This window comes from Cucurbita pepo, chromosome 9, assembly GCF_057944985.1.
Source record: "Cucurbita pepo subsp. pepo isolate OVF chromosome 9, ASM5794498v1, whole genome shotgun sequence".
Lineage (NCBI taxonomy): Eukaryota > Viridiplantae > Streptophyta > Magnoliopsida > Cucurbitales > Cucurbitaceae > Cucurbita > Cucurbita pepo.
Genome location: NC_141806.1, coordinates 8,969,168 through 8,994,142, shown reverse-complemented (window position 1 = coordinate 8,994,142; position 24,975 = coordinate 8,969,168). Strand labels below are relative to the sequence as shown.

The 24,975-nt window shown below is 35.1% G+C and overlaps 2 protein-coding genes across 2 annotated transcripts; both read left to right on the top strand.

Annotated features, from left to right (window-relative positions):
• Window positions 1–951: 951 nt before the first annotated feature.
• Window positions 952–1,401, top strand: LOC147791247 (S-protein homolog 1-like). The gene has a single exon (XM_087126598.1). It carries the CDS (start codon window positions 952–954, stop codon window positions 1,399–1,401), a length of 450 nt encoding a protein of 149 aa, XP_086982724.1.
• A 3,765-nt stretch (window positions 1,402–5,166) lies between these two features.
• On the top strand, window positions 5,167–5,616 carry LOC147791246 (S-protein homolog 1-like). The gene has a single exon (XM_087126597.1). It carries the CDS (start codon window positions 5,167–5,169, stop codon window positions 5,614–5,616), a length of 450 nt encoding a protein of 149 aa, XP_086982723.1.
• The last annotated feature ends 19,359 nt before the right edge of the window (window positions 5,617–24,975 follow it).

Genomic DNA, 24,975 nt, shown 5'->3' with positions numbered 1-24,975 from the left:
TTTGTCGGGCACAACACAATACACGTGACTGGACCCTCATAAAAGAAAAGGTCTTCATGATAACATGTCGAACATATATATCGAAGGTATGCATCCGTACTAACTTAACATAACGGGGAAGTATCCCGATACACATGACATACATACATACATGCACGAGGTCCCATGATTTTTATTCACTACATATAGTTCAAGTAATCATACTATAGCCAGAGTGTTCTTAGTTTATTGGATTTAGATTAGTGGTCGTAAAGTTCACTTTATTCAATAACAATCTTCACTTGATAAACAACAATAATAACTTTATTGAAAATAGAATATGTTTTTGTTTACGTTTTAGGGCATAAAACCCAACATCCTAGAGATTCAGGGTGTGACATGATGAAATCAAAACCCCATAACGGTTCTCCCAACAGGCATTGAGTAATTCTTGCGAAAGAAGTCTTGCGCAATTCCTGTTTGAAACTATAGTTCTAGAATTTTTTGAACTTATCTGTTCTACCTCACCCTAAAATTTCTAAGGTCCTCGTAAAAAGTTTGAAAGTTCAACTTAAAAAAATAAATCGGGAATTTAATACCTTGTTGGACTTGGGTGCTATACCATATGTAATCTATGAATTGCTTTCTCTATTTTATGTTTTCTACCGGGAAGTATTCATATTTTGTTGTCCATTTTATGAGAGTGTTTTAAAAATCAATGAAATATTTATTATTCTTGGGCTAATAACTATTATCTATTCAAGGAATTTTGTTATTGAAAATCTAATAAATCTCTCAAATTATCCCAAAATTAACCTTAAATTGTGTTGCATAACGGAGATTAGTTAAATGATTGAGTTTTTTTTGCAACCATAGCATGCATTTACATAGTTTCTTGCATGTACTATAAGTACGTATATTTATTCACATGTCCAACACAAATTGGTAGTTAAGCTAAAGGTTGATTAGGAAATGATAAAGAATATTGTCGTTTTCTTTCTTTTCACGGTGGCTTTAGTTGGGGCTCAGGTTCCAAGGGTCGCGTTACCACCACCAGGACCTTCTAGATATTACATTCATGTGGTTAACGGGCTAAGCAAACTTGGGTTGCTTGTGCATTGTCAGTCTAAAGACGATGACTTGGGGTATCATCGTTTGCTTAATCATGGAGATGATTACCAGTGGAACTTCAAGGTTAGCTTTTGGGGATCAACCCTCTATTGGTGCAAATTGGAGACGCCACAAGCATATGTCTCATTTGAAAGCTTTTGGCCTGAAACGCAGCACTTATGGCTCCGTGATAGGTGCAAACGTGGAACTGTAGGAACTTGTCTTTGGACGGCTAAAGATGATGGAATTTACTTGAGAAACTTTCTTGCTAATGTTGATGAATTGATTCACAAGTGGAACTATAAAAGTTAGAGAAGCTTTATTATCTCCTTTTGGTGGAATTATCCTTCCGGAACCAATGAAAAATAATGGAATAACACAAAAATGTTGTTTTTTTTTTGTATGAAATTTATTTTGTAACGAAGTGTATTGTTGTTCTCCAAAATTTTAAATTATGAAGAAAAACAAAATATTATATTTGTATATGAATACTGTTGGGTTTTATGTCCTAAAACTCATAGTTTGTAAACAAAGATATATTCTATTTTCAATAAAGTTATTATTGATGTTTATTCAGTAATAAATTGTTATTGAATAAAGTGAACTTTACGATCATTAATCTAAATCCAATAAACTAAGAACACTCTGGCTATAGTATGATTACTTGAACTATATGTAGAGACATAAGAGTGGATCAAGTTCAAGTATATAGTCAAAATGATCTATAGTATAAGGATAAGACTGAGTACCTTATTCTGGGGACACTATGGATGCAGCCCACTTTTGTATATGATATAAACAATGTGATCACTAAATTGTGCATGTGGAGACATGTGAGTGGGGGCGTCCTATGCAATGAGTATTGCATAAGATCGGACCATGAAGAAAACCACTCTCACTTTATAAAGTCGTTTACTGTTGAGACTGATTTTCTTTTCATTTGATAACCTAGGTAACTCGGTTTTAATCCTGAGCTAACCATGAACTCCTGTTTATTCGGAATTATCCTTAGATTTGCATGGGTGAGAGTGGCTCTAGTTCGCCGACTCAACAGGCCTCCCATTTCAGGGGTAAGACTGGGTGAATGGCTGGGGACATGGGGTGCAAGACGGAATTCACTCCTACCCTCTTTTAGGGATAGAAGAAAGGTAGTTCCCTTAAGCACTGACTCCATGTCTTGAACAAGGGGCCCCACCCTCTCATTGGCCTGAGAGGGATTCGGTTTACTGGTTGGACCACAAACCAATTGTTCATTAGAGGATCAGTGAGACATAAGGAACAAGAAATGACTTCAGGGGTAAAACGGTAAATTGACCCAGCTCTAGTTACGAACAACCTGTGAAGGATCGACTTACTAATCATGGTTATATCAGATGGACAGAAATATATCTATAGTGAGGGGAGTGCAACTACTAGGCTATAGTGGAGTGTCCTAGTAGTTAACGAATGTTGGTTAACCAGGTTAATGAGTTTAATCGGTTAATCTTCGATCGTTGGAGCCCATGATCTATAGGTCCATTAGGTCCCTCTGCTAGCTCATATCGGACTAAACCATAGAACAGTGTGACGAGTGAGTTCGAAGTGTTCGAATTCAAATTAGGGAATATGCGTTACATATATACGATATATTTAACCGCAATTTTGTTTTATTTACGAATTAAACGAAAAGAGAGAATCTGAGATATTTAAATAAGATTTAAATATCTTAAATCAATTATGTGTCGGAATTGATTGGGATTGACATTTGAATTAATATTAAATATTAATTAAATAGTTTAATTAATCATTTAATGTTACTTTAATTTGAAATTCATTATTCAAATTAATTGTTGAATTAAAATGAAGAAAGTCAAAATGTTGACTTTCATCTAATGGAAAAATCCATGTTAGTGGAATTTTGAGGTGTCAAAATTTGGTTTAACCAAACTTGCATGTTTGCCAAATAAACCCCACAAGTTTGAGTGGAATTTTGAGTGTCAAAATTTGGTTAACTCAAACATGCATGCTTGCCACATAATCCCAAACATTTGAGTGGAATTTTAAGTGTCAAAATTTGGTGATCTCAAGTTTGCATGAACATGCAAACTTGACTCTTTAAATAGAGTGATCATGATACTTGGAAGGGATTCTTCTTCATCTTGATGAAAAAACCTTGAAACAAACACTCTCTTTCACATATACAAAATCCCTCCCAAGTTTAGTCACTCACCGGATTCCACAATCCCGTTCTAAGGCCGGAGGATAGTGGAGAAGACACTAGTGGTGGTTCGAAACCGGTTCGTGAGGCAAAAGGAGTTTGAACTACAAAAGGTTAGTATTTAAACCCATTAAGTTTTAATACTTATGAACATGCTAGTTATTTACAATAATTGATGTTCTAAAAGTGCCTAAGATCCAAATTGCTTCCGCATGTGTTATATTAACACCATCAAATACAAGTTTTCAAAGTTGTAATATAGTGTTTATATTAAAACTAAAAAAAATGATGATTTTTACGGACCAATCTGAGAGAGAGTTTAGAACAATAAAATCTAAAATAGGTATTAAAAGCTCATGTTTCTGCCATCTTCACATCCATCTTAGAATAGGATGGTAGGCACAATCCTTGAATTTCCATATATCTTATTAAAAGTTTCACATATTACATTGTAGTTCCACAATCTTTCTTGATGTCCGATTTTCAAGAATTTGGATCTCGGACCAAAACTAAAAATATGAAAAAGCAAACAAAAAAAATGAAAAGTAACATAAAATAAAACATGAAAATTCGATAAAATATAAATTTAAAGGAAGATAAACAACACCAAAATTAAATACAAAATAATATTTAATTACAAGAGGGTCCTCTTAAATTTCTTTATAAATGCGAAAATGGTGTTGGGATATACGAACACAACTAGTGAGGCAAACACCTTATATCGTGTAAAGTTATATTATTCGGTTAGTAATGCAATCACACACAATATATGACTGTGACCTATCGTTTAAACCATAGCATGACCTTAGGCTTTTTTCAATTCTTGGCAGAGTTGGATGCATGGTACTTTTCTACACACGGCCCACGTACGCATACATGGACCCTTCAGACGGATTGGTATACGTGCCCCTTAGGCCGGACTTTGTCGGGCACAACACAATACACGTGACTGGACCCTCATAAAAGAAAAGGTCTTCATGATAACATGTCGAACATATATATCGAAGGTATGCATCCGTACTAACTTAACATAACGGGGAAGTATCCCGATACACATGACATACATACATACATGCACGAGGTCCCATGATTTTTATTCACTACATATAGTTCAAGTAATCATACTATAGTCAGAGTGTTCTTAGTTTATTGGATTTAGATTAGTGGTCGTAAAGTTCACTTTATTCAATAACAATCTTCACTTGATAAACAACAATAATAACTTTATTGAAAATAGAATATGTTTTTGTTTACAAACTATACGTTTTAGGGCATAAAACCCAACATCCTAGAGATTCAGGGTGTGACATGATGAAATCAAAACCCCATAACGGTTCTCCCAACAGGCATTGAGTAATTCTTGCGAAAGAAGTCTTGCGCAATTCCTGTTTGAAACTATAGTTCTAGAATTTTTTGAACTTATCTGTTCTACCTCACCCTAAAATTTCTAAGGTCCTCGTAAAAAGTTTGAAAGTTCAACTTAAAAAAATAAATCGGGAATTTAATGCCTTGTTGGACTTGGGTGCTATACCATATGTAATCTATGAATTGCTTTCTCTATTTTATATTTTCTACCGGGAAGTATTCATATTTTGTTGTCCATTTTATGAGAGTGTTTTAAAAATCAATGAAATATTTATTATTCTTGGGCTAATAACTATTATCTATTCAAGGAATTTTGTTAGTGAAAATCTAATAAATCTCTCAAATTATCCCAAAATTAACCTTAAATTGTGTTGCATAACCGAGATTAGTTAAATGATTGAGTTTTTTTGCAACCATAGCATGCATTTACATAGTTTCTTGCATGTACTATAAGTACGTATATTTATTCACATGTCCAACACAAATTGGTAGTTAAGCTAAAGGTTGATTAGGAAATGATAAAGAATATTGTCGTTTTCTTTCTTTTCACGGTGGCTTTAGTTGGGGCTCAGGTTCCAAGGGTCGCGTTACCACCACCAGGACCTTCTAGATATTACATTCATGTGGTTAACGGGCTAAGCAAACTTGGGTTGCTTGTGCATTGTCAGTCTAAAGACGATGACTTGGGGTATCATCGTTTGCTTAATCATGGAGATGATTACCAGTGGAACTTCAAGGTTAGCTTTTGGGGATCAACCCTCTATTGGTGCAAATTGGAGACGCCACAAGCATATGTCTCATTTGAAAGCTTTTGGCCTGAAACGCAGCACTTATGGCTCCGTGATAGGTGCAAACGTGGAACTGTAGGAACTTGTCTTTGGACGGCTAAAGATGATGGAATTTACTTGAGAAACTTTCTTGCTAATGTTGATGAATTGATTCACAAGTGGAACTATAAAAGTTAGAGAAGCTTTATTATCTCCTTTTGGTGGAATTATCCTTCCGGAACCAATGAAAAATAATGGAATAACACAAAAATGTTGTTTTTTTTTTTTTTGTTTGAAATTTATTTCGTAACGAAGTGTATTGTTGTTCTCCAAAATTTTAAATTATGAAGAAAAACAAAATATTATATTTGTATATGAATACAAGTTTTCAAAGTTGTAATATAGTTTTTATATTAAAACTAAAAAAAAAATGATGTTTTTTACGGACCAATCTGAGAGAGAGTTTAGAACAATAAAATCTAAAATAGGTATTAAAAGCTCATGTTTCTGTCATCTTCACATCGATCTTAGAATAGGATGGTAGGCACAATCCCTTAATTTCCATATATCTTATTAAAAGTTTCACATATTACATTGTAGTTCCACAATCTTTCTTGATGTCCGATTTTCAAGAATTTTGATCTCGGACCAAAACTAAAAATATGAAAAAGCAAACAAAAAAAATGAAAAGTAACATAAAATAAAACAAGAAAATTCGATAAAATATAAATTTAAAGGAAGATAAACAACACCAAAATTAAATACAAAATAATATTTAATTACAAGAGGGTCCTCTTAAATTTCTTTATAAATGCGAAAATGGTGTTGGGATATACGAACACAACTAGTGAGGCAAACACCTTATATCGTGTAAAGTTATATTATTCGGTTAGTAATGCAATCACACACAATATATGACTGTGACCTATCGTTTAAAACATAGCATGACCTTAGTTTTTTTTCAATTCTTGGCAGAGTTGGATGCATGGTACTTTTCTACACACGGTCCACGTACGCATACATGGACCCTTCAGACGGATTGGTATACGTGCCCCTTAGGTCGGACTTTGTCGGGCACAACACAATACATGTGACTGGACCCTCATAAAAGAAAAGGTCTTCATGATAACATGTCGAACATATATATCGAAGGTATGCATCCGTACTAACTTAACATAACGGGGAAGTATCCCGATACACATGACATACATACATGCACGAGGTCCCATGATTTTTATTCACTACATATAGTTCAAGTAATCATACTATAGCCAGAGTGTTCTTAGTTTATTGGATTTAGATTAGTGATCGTAATGTTCACTTTATTCAATAACAATCTTTACTTGATAAACAACAATAATAACTTTATTGAAAATAGAATATGTTTTTATTACAAACTATACGTTTTAGGGCATGGTACTTTTCTTCAATTCTCTAACAATCTTTGTGAAGCTAACTCGTTTATGTTTGCTCATAATGCAGTTCTCACAAGGACTCATAACAATCTCCGCATCAAATACACCTTGTTCATAGCCGACGATTTTTCGTACATATTCGACAGCGTCTTCAACAGACCTGACGTTGTCTTCTCCTTAATAATGTTGAACGCCATGTTTCTCGATAGCGTCAACCGGATCAGCCCCAAGGCTTGTCGATCCTTGAGCTTCCACTGTTCCGTGGTTATGGTATCCGGCTTCACCCCCAACAGAGGTTCGTGAAGATCTTTCTGGTACAGACAATCTTCAATCTGCATTTTCCAGAAACCGAAATCGGATCCATCGAACTTCTCAATTCCAATCTTTGAACTTTCCATCTTCACAGATCGTGGCGAGTTTCGCCTGACTCTGACTTCCGCCTGCCTCTGATACCAGTTGTTAGGATCGATATCAGTCGTTAGCTCTGATACCAGTTGTTAGGATCGATATCAGTCGTTAGCTCTGATACCAATTGTTAGGATCACACAACAACGCACACGCTCGATCTAGATGAACACAAAGAATGTGATAGAGAAAATTGCAAGGAGAACTCTGGCTAAAAGGATTCTTCTTTTTTATCGATGACTTCAGGTATGTACAACAAGAGAGAGTACAGAGAATAGAAAAGTACATTTTCAAAGCTCTACCGGACCAGATATATATATATGGTATAGTTTACTATATATAGCTTTATCAGATTTAGCCATCTACTATATATAGCTATTTACCATATATAGTTTTACCGGATATAACTTTACCATATATAGCTTTACCATATATAGCTTTACTATATATAGCTTTACCAAATATAGCTTTACTTGATATAACCGTTGACCAAGCTATAAATAAGTATTAGGCTCCATAACATAACACTTTTAACCAATCTCTCAATCCTATTGAGATTAATGTGGCCTAGTCTTAAGTACCAAAGATAGGTATTAGAAGAAATCTTTTGTCGTTTATTTTGAGTTTCAGCTGTTTTAAACATCTCGGTATTTAAAATAGCTTTTGTTTCGCTCGGTTTTAACATATATAAGTTGTTTTCTAGTTTTGCAGAACAAATATGAATACCTCTTTTGCAAATGAACACTTCATTGATTTCAAAAGATACTTTATACAATTGTTCTAATAAACAAGAGATAGATATTAGATTTCTTTTCATTTTAGGAACAAAAAGTACATTATCTAATATAATGAATCTATCTCCAAAAAACAACTTTAAATTTCCTACTAATCTTGCTGAGACAACCTCTCCTGTTCCAACCCTGAGTCTTATCTCGCTGTCTGCAAGCATTCTCCAGGAGCTAGTTTCCTGGTAAAAAGAACAAATTTGATTAGTCGCCCCTGAATCTAGTATCCAAGTTGAGTTTTCATACTCTACTAAACATATTTATACAACGAGTAAATCATATTTACCTTGTTGTGTCTTTTCGTCTTTCTTCTCTGCAAGGTATTTTGGGCAGTTTCTCTTCCAGTGCTCGTTTTCGTTAAATGGAAACATTTTCCTTTATCTGCTTTTTGAACCATGTGTTTGCGGTTAGTAGGAATCTTATTTTTCCCTTTACCCTTTACCCGTCTTCTTCATCAAAACACTTTCAGAAGTTGAAGGTCCAGACTTATTTTTGAGGATGATCCTCGTAATAATTTCATGGAAATAGCAACATTTGCTTCTCCTGTTTGTCCCTTGTTCGTTAAGAGGGACTGATAAGTCTGTAGCTCATTGAGAAGAGCAGTCAAGTTATATTATATTTTGTTCATTACCACATTGGTGCGGAACTGGAAGAACCTCTTCGAAAGAGACATCATGATAAAACTGACTTGACTCTTCTCATCAATGACAACTTCATTTTCTTTTGCCACATTGAAATGGACCATCATGTCCAGGACATGTTCTCTAACTGAGGTCCCTTCTTTCATACGGCAGTTGTAAATGTATTTTATGGTTTCATGTCTAAGGGAGAAGGACGGTTGTCCAAACATCCCTTTTAGAGATTCCATAATCTCTTTAGCAGTACCCATAACATCGTGTTTCTTAGCCAAAACATCAGATATGCTGGCTAGAATGTACACTCAGGCTTTGTCATTTGCCTTTATCCATCTGTCGTACGCATCCTGAACTGTTCGGTTTGTATTTAAGATGGGGTTTGGAGGACACTCCTCAGTTAAAACAAACCTTAAATCATCAATGACCAATATTGTGTTTAGGTTTGATTTCCAAGTTGCATAATTGTCGCCGTTTAATTTCTCAGAAGCGAGTAATTGTACTATTGAGTTTGTCATGCTGTGATATAAAGAAAATTCTATTAGTGATTTGACTTAATCCTGTTTAATCAAATCAGTTTTAGCAAATGTAATAATGTATCCAAATCATTATTAATTTGCAACGATACTTTAGTGAGTTAGAGCAACTGCTACCGAGGGGCAGTCAATCACTCATTCACTAAACCAAGACATTAGTGACTTAAACACTAATCCCAGAATAACTCTTGTTCCTATAGTGTTCTTAATTATCGTTGTTTTGTTCAAGAATATACCAACTATTAGTATTTCTTCGTAAGTGTGACCCGCCATTTTCAGACCTCATAGATCGGTCCCAACAATGCTATCGAATGAAAAAGCCAAAGTTGGAAATGGACCTAAGAAATCCTATCCATTTCTTGAGTTTGCGTTGTTTCGACTCCCATGTTACGACCCTCTGAATGGGTAGTTGCTCTAGGGCAACATGCAGGTGGAACATGGGAATCTCACGGTGCAGCCTAGTGGTGGAGACCATAGGACGTATTTGATATACTTCCTTCTCCCACTTACTGTAATACTTTCTCTATTCACCTTGTTATTGACTCATGCATATACCTTTCGAATGGAGGACTCTCCCAGGGCAACATGAGGCCGAGCATGAATCTCACTGTGTGAATTTTACAGAGAGCATGAAAAGAAAACGATGTATCTTATACACCTTTTTCCTCCCACTAAGTATTTTAGATGGTTGGGTATACTCATTACTTAAGTATATTCCGGCTAATTAAATATAACTTAAGTCTACGTGATTTTTCTAAATCTTACATCACTTAAGCATGCTCATAAAACTGGGCTAACTAAGCTCAAGTACTGGTCCGATCTCCGGGTAGTAGGTGTTTCGTAAACTGGCAACTTAAGTACCTCCAGCCTTAGACAAGATCGTGCCAGGTGAGCTTTCTCGTAACCGCAATTTTGTAAGACATCAACCTATTTTAACTATTAAAATTGATCGTGCTCGGTTCTTAACCCTAAGTGAGCATGCACTTATCTTTATTATAGATTTTAACGTCTATCTTGTTTTATGACGTTGAAAATAACCTATAACATGCATCTAACATGCTTTATATAACAATTATATAATCATCCATTCCATGCAATAATATAACAATTTATATCTATCACTCATGGAACCCTAAACATGCATACTATACATTATAACACTTATAACATACTTGGAATGCATGAAACATGCTTAGCCTATGGTGGGATTTTAAATCTATATGACATACTTTATGCATATAAATTTTCTATTAAATTAAAACATACATTCATAATGCATAATTAATTAAACACACTAAAGTGGATTGGTTTTGGCATTTTAAAACAAGCAATTAACTAAATTATTCATTAATAATTAAAATAACTTGAACCGCTCCCCAGGTCCACGAACTAGGTGAACCAACCCTTAAAAACGTTGAACCGGACCCCAAAGGTAGCAAAAACACCCAAACCGCCTCTTCCATCTTCTTCTTCGGTTCAGCTTGCTATCTTTTCCATTTTCGATCAATTACAACCTAAAATGAACTCTAATGACTCCATAAAAATTACAGACCTTTCTTCATTCATTAAAGCCCATACACATTAGGCTTATTACAATAATTGTATCAAATGGAAGCATAAAAAAAATGCCAAAACCAAAACCATCCACTTTAGCAACCACAAAATTTCATTCATGAAATGGTACCCACCATGATCAAATTAATGTAAATAAAGTGCATAAAACCTTCTCTGATACCAATTGATGGTGTTAATAGAACACATGCGGAAGCAATTTGGATCTTAGGCACTCTAAGTACATCAATTATAGTAAATTAGCTAGCATGTTTCAAAAGCATGAGTTTGAATACTAACTTTTTGTCGCTCAAGTTTCTTAACGAACCGGTTTCAAACCACCACTAGTGTCTTCTCCACTATCCTCCGGCCTTGAAACGGGATTGTGGAATCCGGTGAGTGACTAAACTTGGGAGGAATTTTGTATATATGAAGAGAGTGTTTGTGAGAGGTTTTTCTCAAGGTTTTTCACCAAGAAGAAGAAGACCTTCCATGTATCATGATCACTCTATTTAAAGAGTCATGTTTGCATGTTCATGCAAATTTGAGATCACCAAATTTTGACACTCAAAATTCCACTCAAATGTTTGGGATTATGTGGCAAGCATGCATGTTTGAGATAACCAAATTTTGACACTCAAATTTCCACTCAAACTTGTGGGGTTTATTTGGCAAGCATTCAAGTTTGGTTAAACAAAATTTTGACACCTCAAAATTCCACTAACATGGATTTTTCGATTAAATGAAGTCAACATTTTGACTTTCTTCATTTTAATTCAACAATTAATTTGAATAATGAATTTCAAATTAAAGTAACATTAAATGATTAATTAAACTATTTAATTAATATTTAATATTAATTCAAATGCCAATCCCAATCAATTCCGACACATAATTGATTAAGATATTTAAATCTTATTTAAATATCTCAGATTCTCTCTTTTTCTTTAATTCGTAAATAAAACAAAAATGCGGTTAAATATATCCTATATATGTAGCGCATATTCCTTAATTTGAATTCGAACACTTCGAACTCACTCATCACACTGTTCTATGGTTCAGTCCGATATGAGCTAGCAGAGGGACCTAATGGACCTATAGATCATGGGCTCCAACGATCCAAGATTAACCGGTTAAACTCATTAACCTTGTTAACCAACATTCGTTAACTACTAAGACACTCGACTATAGCCTAGTAGTTGACTCCCCTCACTATAGATATATTTTTGTCCATTTGATATAACCATGATTGGTAAGTCAATCATTCACAGGTTGTTCGTAACTAGACCTAGGTCAACTTACCGTTTTACCCCTAAAGTTACTTCTTGTTCCTTATGTCTCACTGATCCTCTAATGAACAATTGGTTTGTGGTCCAACCATTAAACCGAATCCCTCTCAGGCCAATGAGAGGGTTGGGCCCCTTGTTCAAGACCTGGAGTCAGTGCTTAAGGGAACTACCTCTCTTCTATCCCTAAAAGTGGGTAGGAGTGAATTCCATCTTGCACCCCACGTCCCCAGCTATTCACCCAGTCTTACCCCTGAAATGGGAGGCCTATTAAGTCGGCGAACTAGAGCCACTCTCACCCATGCAAATCTAAGGATAATTCCGAATAAACAGGAGTTCATGGTTAGCTCAGGATTAAGACCGAGTTACCTAGGTTATCAAATGAAAAGAAAATCAGTCTCAACAGTAAACGACTTTATAAAGTTTGAGTGATTTTCTTCATGGTCCGATCTTATGCAATACTCATTGCATAGGACGCCCCCACTCACATGTCTCCACATGTACAATTTGGTGATCACATTGTTTATATCATATACAAAACTTGATCCACTCTTATGTCTCTACATATAGTTCAAGTAATCATAATATAGCCAGAGTGTTCTTAGTTTATTGGATTTAGATTAATGATCGTAAAGTTCACTTTATTCAATACCAATCTTTACTGAATAAACAACAATAATAACTTTATTGAAAATAGAATATGTTTTTGTTTACAAACTATGAGTTATTGGACATAAAACCCAACAAACTGGTCTACAAGAGGATTAAAATTAAAAAAAATACAGGGAGGGTGACGGTTTGGTTTGACATGGCGGGTTCGACTTAACTTGCCACGTCATCATCCTCTTCCTCTTTTAAGAAGAAGACGCGCATGTCCAATAGCGCTGCCGTTTTAAAACGCCTCTCACCTGCTCCTATCATGACATTGCTCCCCTTGATTTCTTCATTCAACTTAAAGATGGTGTTACAAGGATGAGCTTGGGATTGACTTCATACATTCTCTTGGATTGTAGCCTAAGTTATTTGCCTCTAAAGTTCGTCGGAAAACTAATACTTACCTCTAGTTAAATTAGTTGGTTTGAACGAACATCTTTATATGTGTGGCATTAATCTCGCCAGCTCCAAAAAGTGGCATTGCTCCCCTTGATTTCTTCATGAAACTTAAAAATGGTGTTACAAGGAAGAGCTTGAGATTGACTTCATACCTTCTCGTGAATTGTAGCCTAAGTTATTTGCCTCCAAAGTTCGTTGGAAAACTAATACTTCACTCTAGTTAAATGAATTGGTTTGAAGGAACGTCTTTAAGTGTGTGGCATTAATATTTATAAATTCTTCTCAATCTACAGCTCACCCAAAAAAGGAGATAATTGACTTGTTGGGCAACTCGATCTACGACGTTTTAGCTCTAGATTTCTCTCCTATCTCTCTTCCCTCCTCTTTAGATGGAAGACCATGACTGTGTTTTCCAGATAAGAAGTTGTTTTAAGCGTTTTTCAAAGTTTATGCTATAAATGATGTTCATGTAAGAGTTATATTTCCACATTATAGATGAACATGAGACGTTAGTAGCGACTCTAAGTATGTGGAAATTTAGGGTCGTTATAGTTGATATCAAAGCTATAGGTTTTAGATTCTGTAGACTAGCCTACAATGTAGGCTTGGCACATTCCATGGTCCCAACGTCGATGTCCTATCACCTTCAGGTACGTCTTGCATAAGATAAGAAAAGAGAAACATTTTCGAACTCGCATGCATTTTTCTAGTGATATTACTGAAATTGTTGTGATATTTCATGTATTTATTATAGAGTATGATGTGATTTGTTGTATGTTGAGTGATTTTGTTTGCAATATGATGTGACTTTAGAATATGTATTTTTAATAATATATATGCATAGTGATGAACCTTAGACTTAAGAAATGCTATCTTGGTTTCTTGAACCATGCTGCCTAGACCACGCGAAAGAGTAAGACAAGGAAGGGGACGATGTCCTATTAGAGGTAGAGGACGAGGTGAGGCTGAAGAGAGTTCACCTCAAGAAGGATCACAGATGGGGTTTGAATTAGAACCCTTATTGCATGAAATGTCTGTAAGCACCCCTTTGGGGGCAGACTTAGTAGCTAGGGATAGAATAAAAATGACCAAGTAATCATAGGGAACCAAACTCTATGCGTTAACCTGATGGTAGTAAACATGATGGACTTCAACGTCATACTAGGCATGGATTAGCTAGCCGAAATCATGCTAGTATAGACTATTGTAAAAAGGAAGTAACATATTTGCCACTGGCGGGACCTACCTTTAAATTTAAAGGCATGAGTACCGGGATTACCCCTAGGTAGTCTTGATGATGAAAGCAAATAGGTTAGTCCAACAAGGCGGATGGGCTATATTAGCATGTGTTGTAGACGAAAGAGGAAAAGAAAAGACCCTAGAAAACATGTCAATAGTTAACAAGTTCCCAGATGTATTTCCGAATGATCTACCTGGAATATCCCCTTCCTGAGTGGTTGACTTCGTCATCGAACACGAGCTAGGAACTGGGCCTATTTCCAAAGCACCCTATCACATGGTGCTAACAGAGTTGAAGGAACTCAATGCGTATTTACAAGACTTACTGAATAAAGGGTTCATTCGACCTAGCGTATCCCCTTAGAGTGCACCAGTGTTTTTTGTTAAGAAGAAAGATGGATCGATTACAGAGAGCTAAATAAGAGAACCATTAAGAACAAATACCCTCTGCCTCGAATGGAAGACTTATTCGATCAACTCAGAGAGGCAACGATATTTTCTAAGATAAATTTGCGGTCAGGTTACCATTAAATAAAGATTAAAGAAAAAGACAATACCAAAGACAGCATTTAGGACAAGGTACGATCACTATGAGTTCGTAGTGATGTCATTTGGCCTCACCAATGCTCCAACTATATTAATAATGTTAATGAACCGAGGGTTCAAGGACTGTCTAGACACTTTCGTGATCGTGGTCATTGATGACATCCTAGTGTACTCAAAAACAGACTTGAAACACTAGGAACACTTCTGAAATGTCCTAGCCACCTTAAGAGAGAACAAGTTATACGTGAAGTTCTCAAAGTGTGAATATTGGTTACGACAAGTCTTTTTCCTAGGACAAGTGGTGACAAAGGACGGAGTATCCATAGATCCCACTAAGGTCGAAGCGGTCGCAAAGTGGGAATGCCCAACTACGATAACATTAGTACGGAGTTTCTTAGGACTAGCAGGATACTATTGATGGTTTGGGCAGGACTTCACTAGGATAGTCTCGCCTTTAACATAGTTAACGAGAAAAGGGGTATCATTTATATGGAATGATGCTCATGAGGCAAGCTTCCAGAACCTAAAAGAGAGATTGGTAACAGCCAGATACTCACAGTACCTGAAAGCTCAAAAGGGTACGTAATCTATAGTGACGCGTCCAAGAAGGGACTAGGATGTGTGTTAATGTAACATGTAAGGTTGTTGCATACTCCTCCCGTCAACTAAAAGAATACAAAAAGAATTACCCTACCCACGGCCTAGAATTGGCCGCTGTAGTGTTCGTACTAAAAATTTGTAGAACCCAAAGCCCAAATCCCTCCTCGGACCAGTAGCCAAATGTCAATCCAACTCGCAACCCGCGTCCCGTGCTTGCCTCTACAAACCCGAGGTCCAAGTTCCCTCGACCCAACCAAACCAGCCCGCAGCCTAACTCACTCGTGGCCCAATCTGTAAACAGAAACCCAATCAGCAGCTGATAAGGCAACCCTAATCCTCAACTCAACGATCCAAGCTTATGTTGAAGCAAGAACCCTTAAATCAAAGTAATTAACACCTCCTTATACGAAATTTGGATCAACCAAGAGATAAGGCTAGAATTAGATTACCTCTTACGATCGAAGATCTAGAAGCAAGATTTGGAAACCATGTTCTAAATCGAGTCACTCCACAATCTAACTTGATCAAGGCTTGATTGAATGGCTCGGGTGCAATTCTACTACAAGAATTGCTTGAAACTTAGAAATGGAAAATATGATGCTCGGATTTCTAAGGGAAACGTCTCAATTTGAGATCTGAATTACATTCATCCACGAATCTTATTTTTACATAACATATTGTGGGTATTTATAGTCTCCCAACAAAAGATGTTTGTGGACGGGATTTATTCGAGATGTTTGTGGACGGGATTTATTCCCGATCCCCTTTAATCTCCACAAAGAATAAGTCAAATTGACCATTTGACTTTTACATAATTTATCAAATTAAACATAGTTTTTTCTAACAAACGTTGATGTGCTTGAGTGGCTAATGCGGCAGACGTGTAATCAATTGAGCTCTTTGTGCTTAGGTTCAAATTTTATTGTTGACATAGTTTTTTGAATCTTTTGGAACACCGTGATTCTTATCATCAGCCTAGCCGTAAACGCGACCGCGAGCCAACCCAAATCGACATGGGCTGCTATGGTGCTGCCACGTGTCCATTTGCTATGAAAGCAACCCTTCGGCTTGAGCGGTTTGGATGCTCCGACGACGCTTCGGTGGCTCCACTGCTCTTTGTGCTTAGGTTCGAATTTTATTGTTGACATAGTTTTTTTAATCTTTTGGAACACCGTGATTCTTATCATCAGCTTAGCCGTAAACGCGACTGTGAGCCAACCCAAATCGACATGGGCTGCTATGGTGCTGCCACGTGTCCATTTGCTATGAAAGCAACCCTTCGGCTTGAGCGGTTTGGATGCTCCGACGACGCTTCGGTGGCTCCACTACTGTTTTAGCCTAGTTTCCACTGTTTCGACCATCCTAGATCCATTTTCGGCCCCAGTTAAGGTAATCGAGGTCGTTTTAGAGCCGTATTTCACATTTATTGAATTATTAGTTATTTAATTGTGAAATACTAATGGAAGGTAGTGAACGGTGTGATAGGAAACAAACTCTGGCACCGTAGGAAGTAGCTCTCAAGGAACGAGAGCTTATGTTTAGCTAATTAGGGAGTACTTTAGCCAAGGCTAAGTGGCCTTACTATAGGATATGCTAAAAATTGTATGAGTTATGATGATGTATGAACTGTGTTGTACGATGTCGTATGTTAGTATATGATGATGTATAAGTTATGATGATGTATGAGTTGTATCGTATGATGCCATATACTAGTATATAATGAATGATGTATGATTTGTATCATATGATGTCATATATTAGTGTATGATGATGTATGAGTTATGATGATGTACGAGATATGATGATGTACGAGATATGATGATGTATGAGTTATGATGCTTTATGATGTGCGTAGTATATATATATTTCGATGAATGATGTACTTGATATGCTTGATGCACTTTATGACAATATGATGAGCATGATGATTGTGTGATGTTTACCTTAATATGATGATATTTTCCATATTGAGCATGCTATATGATGATGAGTGCCATATTTCATCATGTCGTTAGATCGACATACGACACAACCCTTTAAGAGCATGAAAATGATATTAATATAAATATCCACGAGTATGTGTTACCTAGAGTAACAAAGAGATGCGACTAGAGGGTTGTGTTAGAAGAGATATTATGATGAATTTAGAGGGACCTCATGCATGTTGTATGTTTATAAGCATAGGGCTACTTCCCCTAGAGATGATGAGTGTGGACGCACACAATATGATGATGAGTGCGAATGTGCACAGATGAGGGTGTTCCTGAGGCATATGACATTAGCTTGACCAGAGGGTTTAGGGGATGTGCGAGCGCCTTGTGGATTCACACTCGCACGTGTGAATCGTGTGTAGGGAAGTACTTCACATCCAATTTTTCCAAGACTGAAGGTCACCCCTATGATGTTAGAGATAGGTCCTTAAATCATGATTGCATGTGTTTGCGTTTGCATGACCTCCTATAGTGGGGCCACTTACTAAGTATTCTTCGAAATACTAAGGTCGTGTGCCACATTATTTTTTAGGTAAAGGCAAGGCGCACTTGTATGGAGGACGGCGGCATCGCGAGCAAAGATTGTGGCATATGCATAGGGTAGATTCATATTTAAATTTCAAGGTTTAGGTTAGAATAGTTTGTTATACATTTCATTGTTTTAAATTACTTCGTATTTCTTTTATTTTCTCTAAATTCTAAATGTCAGTATTTCGTATTTAAACATGTAAGACCAGGGTTGTATTTTCGAGAGAAGAAGTTGTTTTAATCATTTTTTCAAGTTTACATTATAAATGATGTTCATGTAAGAGTTATATTTCCACATTATAGATGAGCATGAGACGTTAGTAGCGACTCTGAGTATGTGGAAATTTAAGGTCGTTACACTTTGAGCATTACTATGAGCTAACAAGGGGACCTTATGGACTTACATATTATAAGCTCCAATGATATAAAACTAATTAATTAAACTTTTTAATTAATCAATTTCCCTTCATTAACTATAGATCACTCCACTATAGACCTATTGCACTCTTATGCACTGTAGGACAAGTTATGTCGATTGATATAAATATTACAAGCAAGTCGATCCTTCACGAGTTGTTCATAATTACGGTTGGGTCAAAAGTCTATTTTACCCCTGTAACTACATCTTTCACCTTACATACTACTGATTCTCTAATGAACAATTTGTTTATGATCCTTCACGAGTTATTTTATGCATGAAAATGATTTTTCTAACAAAGGTTAGATGTTTCAGTCAGAGGTCTTGAACATAGTTAAAATACGCAATGTTATGACCATAGAGATGGTAAAAAATGTATCAACGTATACTGACGATTAAATAGATTCAAATGAAAACGACCAAGAAAACTTGATAGACGACAGCATCTTATAGTCTGCTACAGATATTAAAAGTGGTATTGTCGAAAGGAAATTTTGTCACTATGAAGTATGTAAATATGAAATATAAGTATGGTGTGAACAAAAAAAAAAAAAAAAAAAAAAAAAAAAAAAAAAAAAGCTAACACAATAAAAGTTGAAACATTGTATACCTAAACTGATTTATGAATGACATAAACTGATTTATGAATGACATAAATGACTTTAATGTGAGCTAAGCTCAGGAAGTCGTGAGATGTAGAAAACCTCCGTGCCTAACACTAATTGAAAATTTTTAAAGTTACAATCGAGCCACATTGTGGATGAGATATTATGATCATGGTCAAAGTTTTATAAATATTTATAAACATGGATGGGAGTTTGAGATTTTTAAGATATCTTAAATTTAGGAATGATTTAAGATTGATTTGGGAGGAGTCACAATATTAAAAAAAATAAAAAATATAAAAAAGCCCCCTTTGGTTGTGTTGCCTTTTCATATAACGAATGAAAAAATGTTAAAATGAGACCTTGAAGATGTATGGACAAAAAAGTGCATCATTGGACCTTTAGCTAGGCTTAAAAAAAATTTGACTTGGAGGACAATGTAATGAAGGAAACTGATTAAACTATTGATCTTGTTGTCCGAAGAAAGCAAGTCATCTAGAAGAAAGTGAGAAAATTGAAATTGAGGTTGAGGTAAGTATTTAAGTTCTCCATCATTATTGTCCACATGAATGTTGATTTCAATGCGCCTAAACCACAATCATACTAAATGGATTCTATTTTTCATGAAATTTTAGGAGAAGACTCAATATGATATGATAAGGTTATGTATGAAATTTGATGATAATTAGATTATGATAAAAGGCTAAACCCAGGGTAGGTGTAAAATGACTAAAATTCCCCTATAATTATATATAGCTGGCTTATGAGCAAAGTGACCCCTAAATGACATTTAATTGAATGAGGAGACTTATGTTACAAGGCCATTGAAATATGTTGATGATTTAAACCAAGTTTTGCGATGGTAAATGACCAAAATATCCCTATAAGAATTCTAGGATATTTTCAAAACCTTAAATACTCAAAAAAAAAAAAATTATGAGACTCATTTACAATATAAGGGTAAGTATGAAAGATTTTAAGGAGATTATAACAACTTAGGGATATGAGCTAAGAGAGAAAGTATGTAACTACCCCTCAAGACACTTGATAAGAAATCAAGGTTTTTATGATTACCAAGTGACAAGATACTTATGAAAGATTTATGCATATAGAAAAATATTTATGACTCATATGGATTAGGGTGTACTTGTTAAGAATTTTTCCTTAGTTGTACTTCAAGACTTAACAAAAAACTCTTGAACGAGAACCCGAGATATTTTAAAGACCTCCCGATGAGTAGTGCAATATGGTCTTACGACAATGACTACGTCGTTGGAAACGCATGAACACCTGGGTGTAGGTACTTAAACTATGTCACAAGGAACCCGTGAATCCTTGGACATAGGTATACAAATTGTATCGCACCGAACACATGAAGCCTTGGATGTAAGTATTAAGACTATGTCACGGGGAATGCATGAAGCCTCATGCATTTATTTATTAAATATAAGGAACAGATTAAGATAACAAAAGACAAAAGATACACTTCAAGAAACAAAAGTTCTCTCAAGTATAGGAGTTGAAGAAAGATAATGTTTCAAAGATTTTCTTTAAGTTTCAATATGGTAGTTATGAGTGACTGTGAGGTCTTTTAACTCATTAATGCCCAAAACTTGTATAATTTAATGAACTAGATCTTCGAGAAGGTTCTTAAACTAGTTTGTAATGGTCTAAATAAATTCTAAATGGAGTAACAGGACAAACTCTTAAGCGAACTTAAAGTTCTATATAACACACGGCATCAATGTCATAGAATTTGGTATAGCGAACCATTTTAAACGAAGAGTAATTTTCCCAAGTTACTAATGAGGTCGTGCAAAAACTAACAGTGATTCCTTCCTTCAAAAGGAATAAAAAAAGATTTTGTACAATTGACGACAACATTGCAAGCAAAGAAGCATGCTGGGGACCTTTAGTGTGTAAGGGGACCTTTAGTGTGTAAGACTAACGTGATAACCACTACACCACAACAACTAAATGTCCATGATGTCCATGATAAAAAAAAATAGTTAATAATTAAAAAATTTAATGTTTAAACAAAATATCCTTAGAACCTCGCAAGGTTTCATCAATAGTTAATAATTAAAAAATAGTTAGTGAGATGAAACCGTTAATATCTTGTTTGAAAAATACAATTTAACTTTCAAACCAAAAAAAAAGAAAAACTTCAAAAATAAGTTTTGGTTAATACTCATAATTTTAAAAAGAAAAAAAAAATAAAAAATACTCTTCAATTTTGTCTTGAACTCTCATTTATGAACATTTTCCAATATGAATATAATACAATTCAATATTTAAATAGACAATTTATTTTCAATCTTATTCTTAAGTATTTTTAAAATGGGTTAACAAATTAGTTCATATACATAAGAATACTTTTGAACTTTTTAAAAAAGATAATCAAGGATATCATATGGTGGTGACCCAATGTAACCCGTGGTCATGTCTTCTTTGAAGAGCCACCTTCGTCCTACCACGGTTTGACTCGTCTACTCCATTTCGAGTCAACAAAGATATCATAGGCTTTGCATCGTACCCAAAATATAATGGCAAGACCAAGTTATCGTTTTATCTATTCATATCCTATATTTAAAATATTATGCATAAAATCATTCAACCACATGAGAAAGAACAATATTACTAGCGAACAAACTGTGGCATCATCGAGACTTGAACCGGAGACCTTTGTATGTTAGACAAACTTGATAACCAACTACACCACAAGACCAAATGATGTGGAAATTTTGTTTTATATTATGATATAATGTTATAAAATTGAGGAGTAAAAAGAATGATAAAATTAGAATTTTAAATCTTTTTTTTTAATTCTAGAATTAATTGAATAGTATTACACATTTGAAGGCTTTCATGGTTATTTTGAGCCATAGGTCCTGCTTTTTAATGGTAACAACTTACAAAAAAATAATAATTATAACAATAATAAAGAAATAAATAAATAATTAACCCATCCCTTGGTTCACTGATATCTTAGGACTCCTTCCTCAAATATCACTCTTCAACCCCTACTCTAACTATCATTTATGCCAGAGAGAATAAAAAAATAGATCATAAAAAATTCACATACAAAGCTAGAGAAAGAATAAAAAAATAGCTCTTATTCCAACTATCAGTTATGCTAGAGAGAGAATAAAATGGCTCTGATACATGTTAGATGAACACACTCTCCACAATGGTATGATATTATCCACTCTGAGCATAAGCTTTGCTTCGGGCTTTCCCAAAAGGCCTCATACGAATGAAGATAGTATTATTTGATTATAAACCGATGATCATTCCCTAAATTAGTTGTGGGACTCTCATCCAAAAGAATTAAACTGCTAAACAGAATTAAACGAAAAAAAAAATAAGATTTAGAAGTATTGAAGATTTAGAATAAAATAATTAAAAATTAAAACTAAATATAAAAAAAATGGAGATTTAGTAAAAAGAGCTCCAAATGAAACAAAAGAATTAAAAACTAAAATTAAATACGGGAAGAAAAGAAAATATAAACCAAGACCAATAGAAAAAAAGAGGGAAGATTCAATAAATAGAATTTAAAACTAAATATAAAAAGAAAAATGGAGATAGGGTGAAAAGAACTAAACCATAAAGCATAAAGCAAAAGAAATAAGTGAGGACAAGTACATAATAATGTAACATAAAATAACTTTATTAATTTCTTTTATATATCAGTAACTTCCATATATATATAAAAATAAATATAATATAATATAAAATACTCCCGGACATTTATTCATGCAAATATTCTAATGTTCACATGAAATCTAACCTAATCATTATAAATTAAAGGAATAATTTTGTAAAAGTTCGAATTTAAAACTGATGTCATGGGCTCACATAGGTTGACTTGGATTTCAAAGGATAGGATCGAACTTTTAATTAGTGACAACAACTTAAGCTAATCAGGTAAGTGGCCTTACTATTAGCATGATTATATTTGATGCTGACACGTGCCCTGTGGTTTTGCATGTGTCATAAACTTCATATGTGTGAATTGTTTATGAATCGATATGACTATGATATGTTATGTATACGTTATGATGCGTGAATGATACGATAACTCGTACATCATCAGGTGTTCAATGATATCTGTGAGATAGGATACGAGAAGGATGCGATAAACGTAATGGAATGATATGACTAAGATATGATTGACATAGCATATGGTTAGGTTATGTATAAAAAAGGATATGATTATCATAGAATGATAGAACGATATGGATGTGTGAATTGTTTATGAGTCGATATGACTATGATACGTTATGTATACGTTATGATACGTGAATGATATGATAACTCGTACATCATCATGTGTTCAATGATATCTGTGAGATAGGATACGAGAAGGATGCGATAAACGTAATGGAACGATATGACTAAGATATCATTGACATAGCATATGGTTAGGTTATGTATAGAAAAGGATATGATTATGATAGAATGATAGAACGATATGGTTAGGATACGTTCCTATAACGGTATGACTCGAATTCGTAAATAAAACGATATGGTTAGGATGCGTTCCTATAACGGTAAGACTAGGATACATTCATGAAACGACGTGAACTAAGATATGCATATAGAAATGATATGACTAGCATAAAATACGATCTCGACGTATGCATGAAAGTATGATAAACGATATGAGAAATGATATGAAAAACGATATGATATGTTCGCTAGCGGGATTGTATTAAACAATAATAAAAATGAAAAAACTGTTGTGACCTTGTACCCCTAACGGGTGTCCGGCACTGAGAGCTACTAGAGAATGCTCGCCCTATAAGAAAAGGAGGCTCGGGTCCTAGTAGGATATGATAGGTCCCGTAATTGCAAGTAAGGGGTGTGTGGATGAGTCACGTAAGTGACTATGACTCGTATAATGTTGTTGACCCTAAAAGTTTTATGTTGACTACAAAGGGGGTCAAACCCACAACCTTCTAATCCAAAGTTAGACACACTAATCCACTGCCCTATGCAGTCATTTTTTAAAGTTTATGCAAATACATTAATATAAATATAATATTTTTATACTTTTATGTTTGAATTCCTACTTAGCATACTGTGATGGAAAGTATGGGGACCTGATGCATAATGTGTGTTCATGTGTATCGAGATACTGCCCCATTATGATGAGCACGGACGCGTACTTCATGAGACTGATTGTTATCATCTTGTTCGCCATAATGCTACGACAATCGCTATTCCCTATGGGTGTCCAGCAACAACTCTCAGCGAGTGCTAGCCAGACAAGTAGGCGTAGGGAGCGTGCGAGCCTGCCTAGTGGGCCCATGTTCGTAGGTGTGGCCCATGTGTAAAGAAGTATTACACATCTAATTTAGCCTGAACTAGAAAGCCTTCAAGAGAATGAAATGAACTCTTGTACAGTTGATGACTACATTTCATGTGACTTCATTTCATAACGCCAATAGTCGGGCCACTTATTGAGTACAGGGGTTCCTACACACGGCCCACAAGTCACATTAAAGACCATGGAACTTGTGTTACGATAAGTTGCATTTTATTTATTTTGTAGTCCTTAAGTTAGATTAGGACATTGTTTTATTCTTTTTTTTGTTTTATATAAATTTCACGTTGTTTATTTTTCGTTATTTTTTTTAAGGTTTTATTGTGAATGTTTAAGTCCATGGCATCGTGTTTATTTAAATGAATTTTTCACACAAAAAAGGTCATGTCATGCATATCAAATAGAAAAAAAAAATGTTATTGTTGAGTGTTCTATTGTTGACTGAGTCATTTGTCTATCATGAGTAATTATGTGTTGACTATAGATCATGTCACCTAGAGGATGTGGAAGAGGGCGTACGGAAAAAAGACGACCCCTGTTAAAGGACGGGGTAGGGGTAGAGGGAGTCCACCTCCAGCGACGCACCGGCTACTTGAATGGACCCCATGACGACCCTGATTTTCGAATCATTCTAC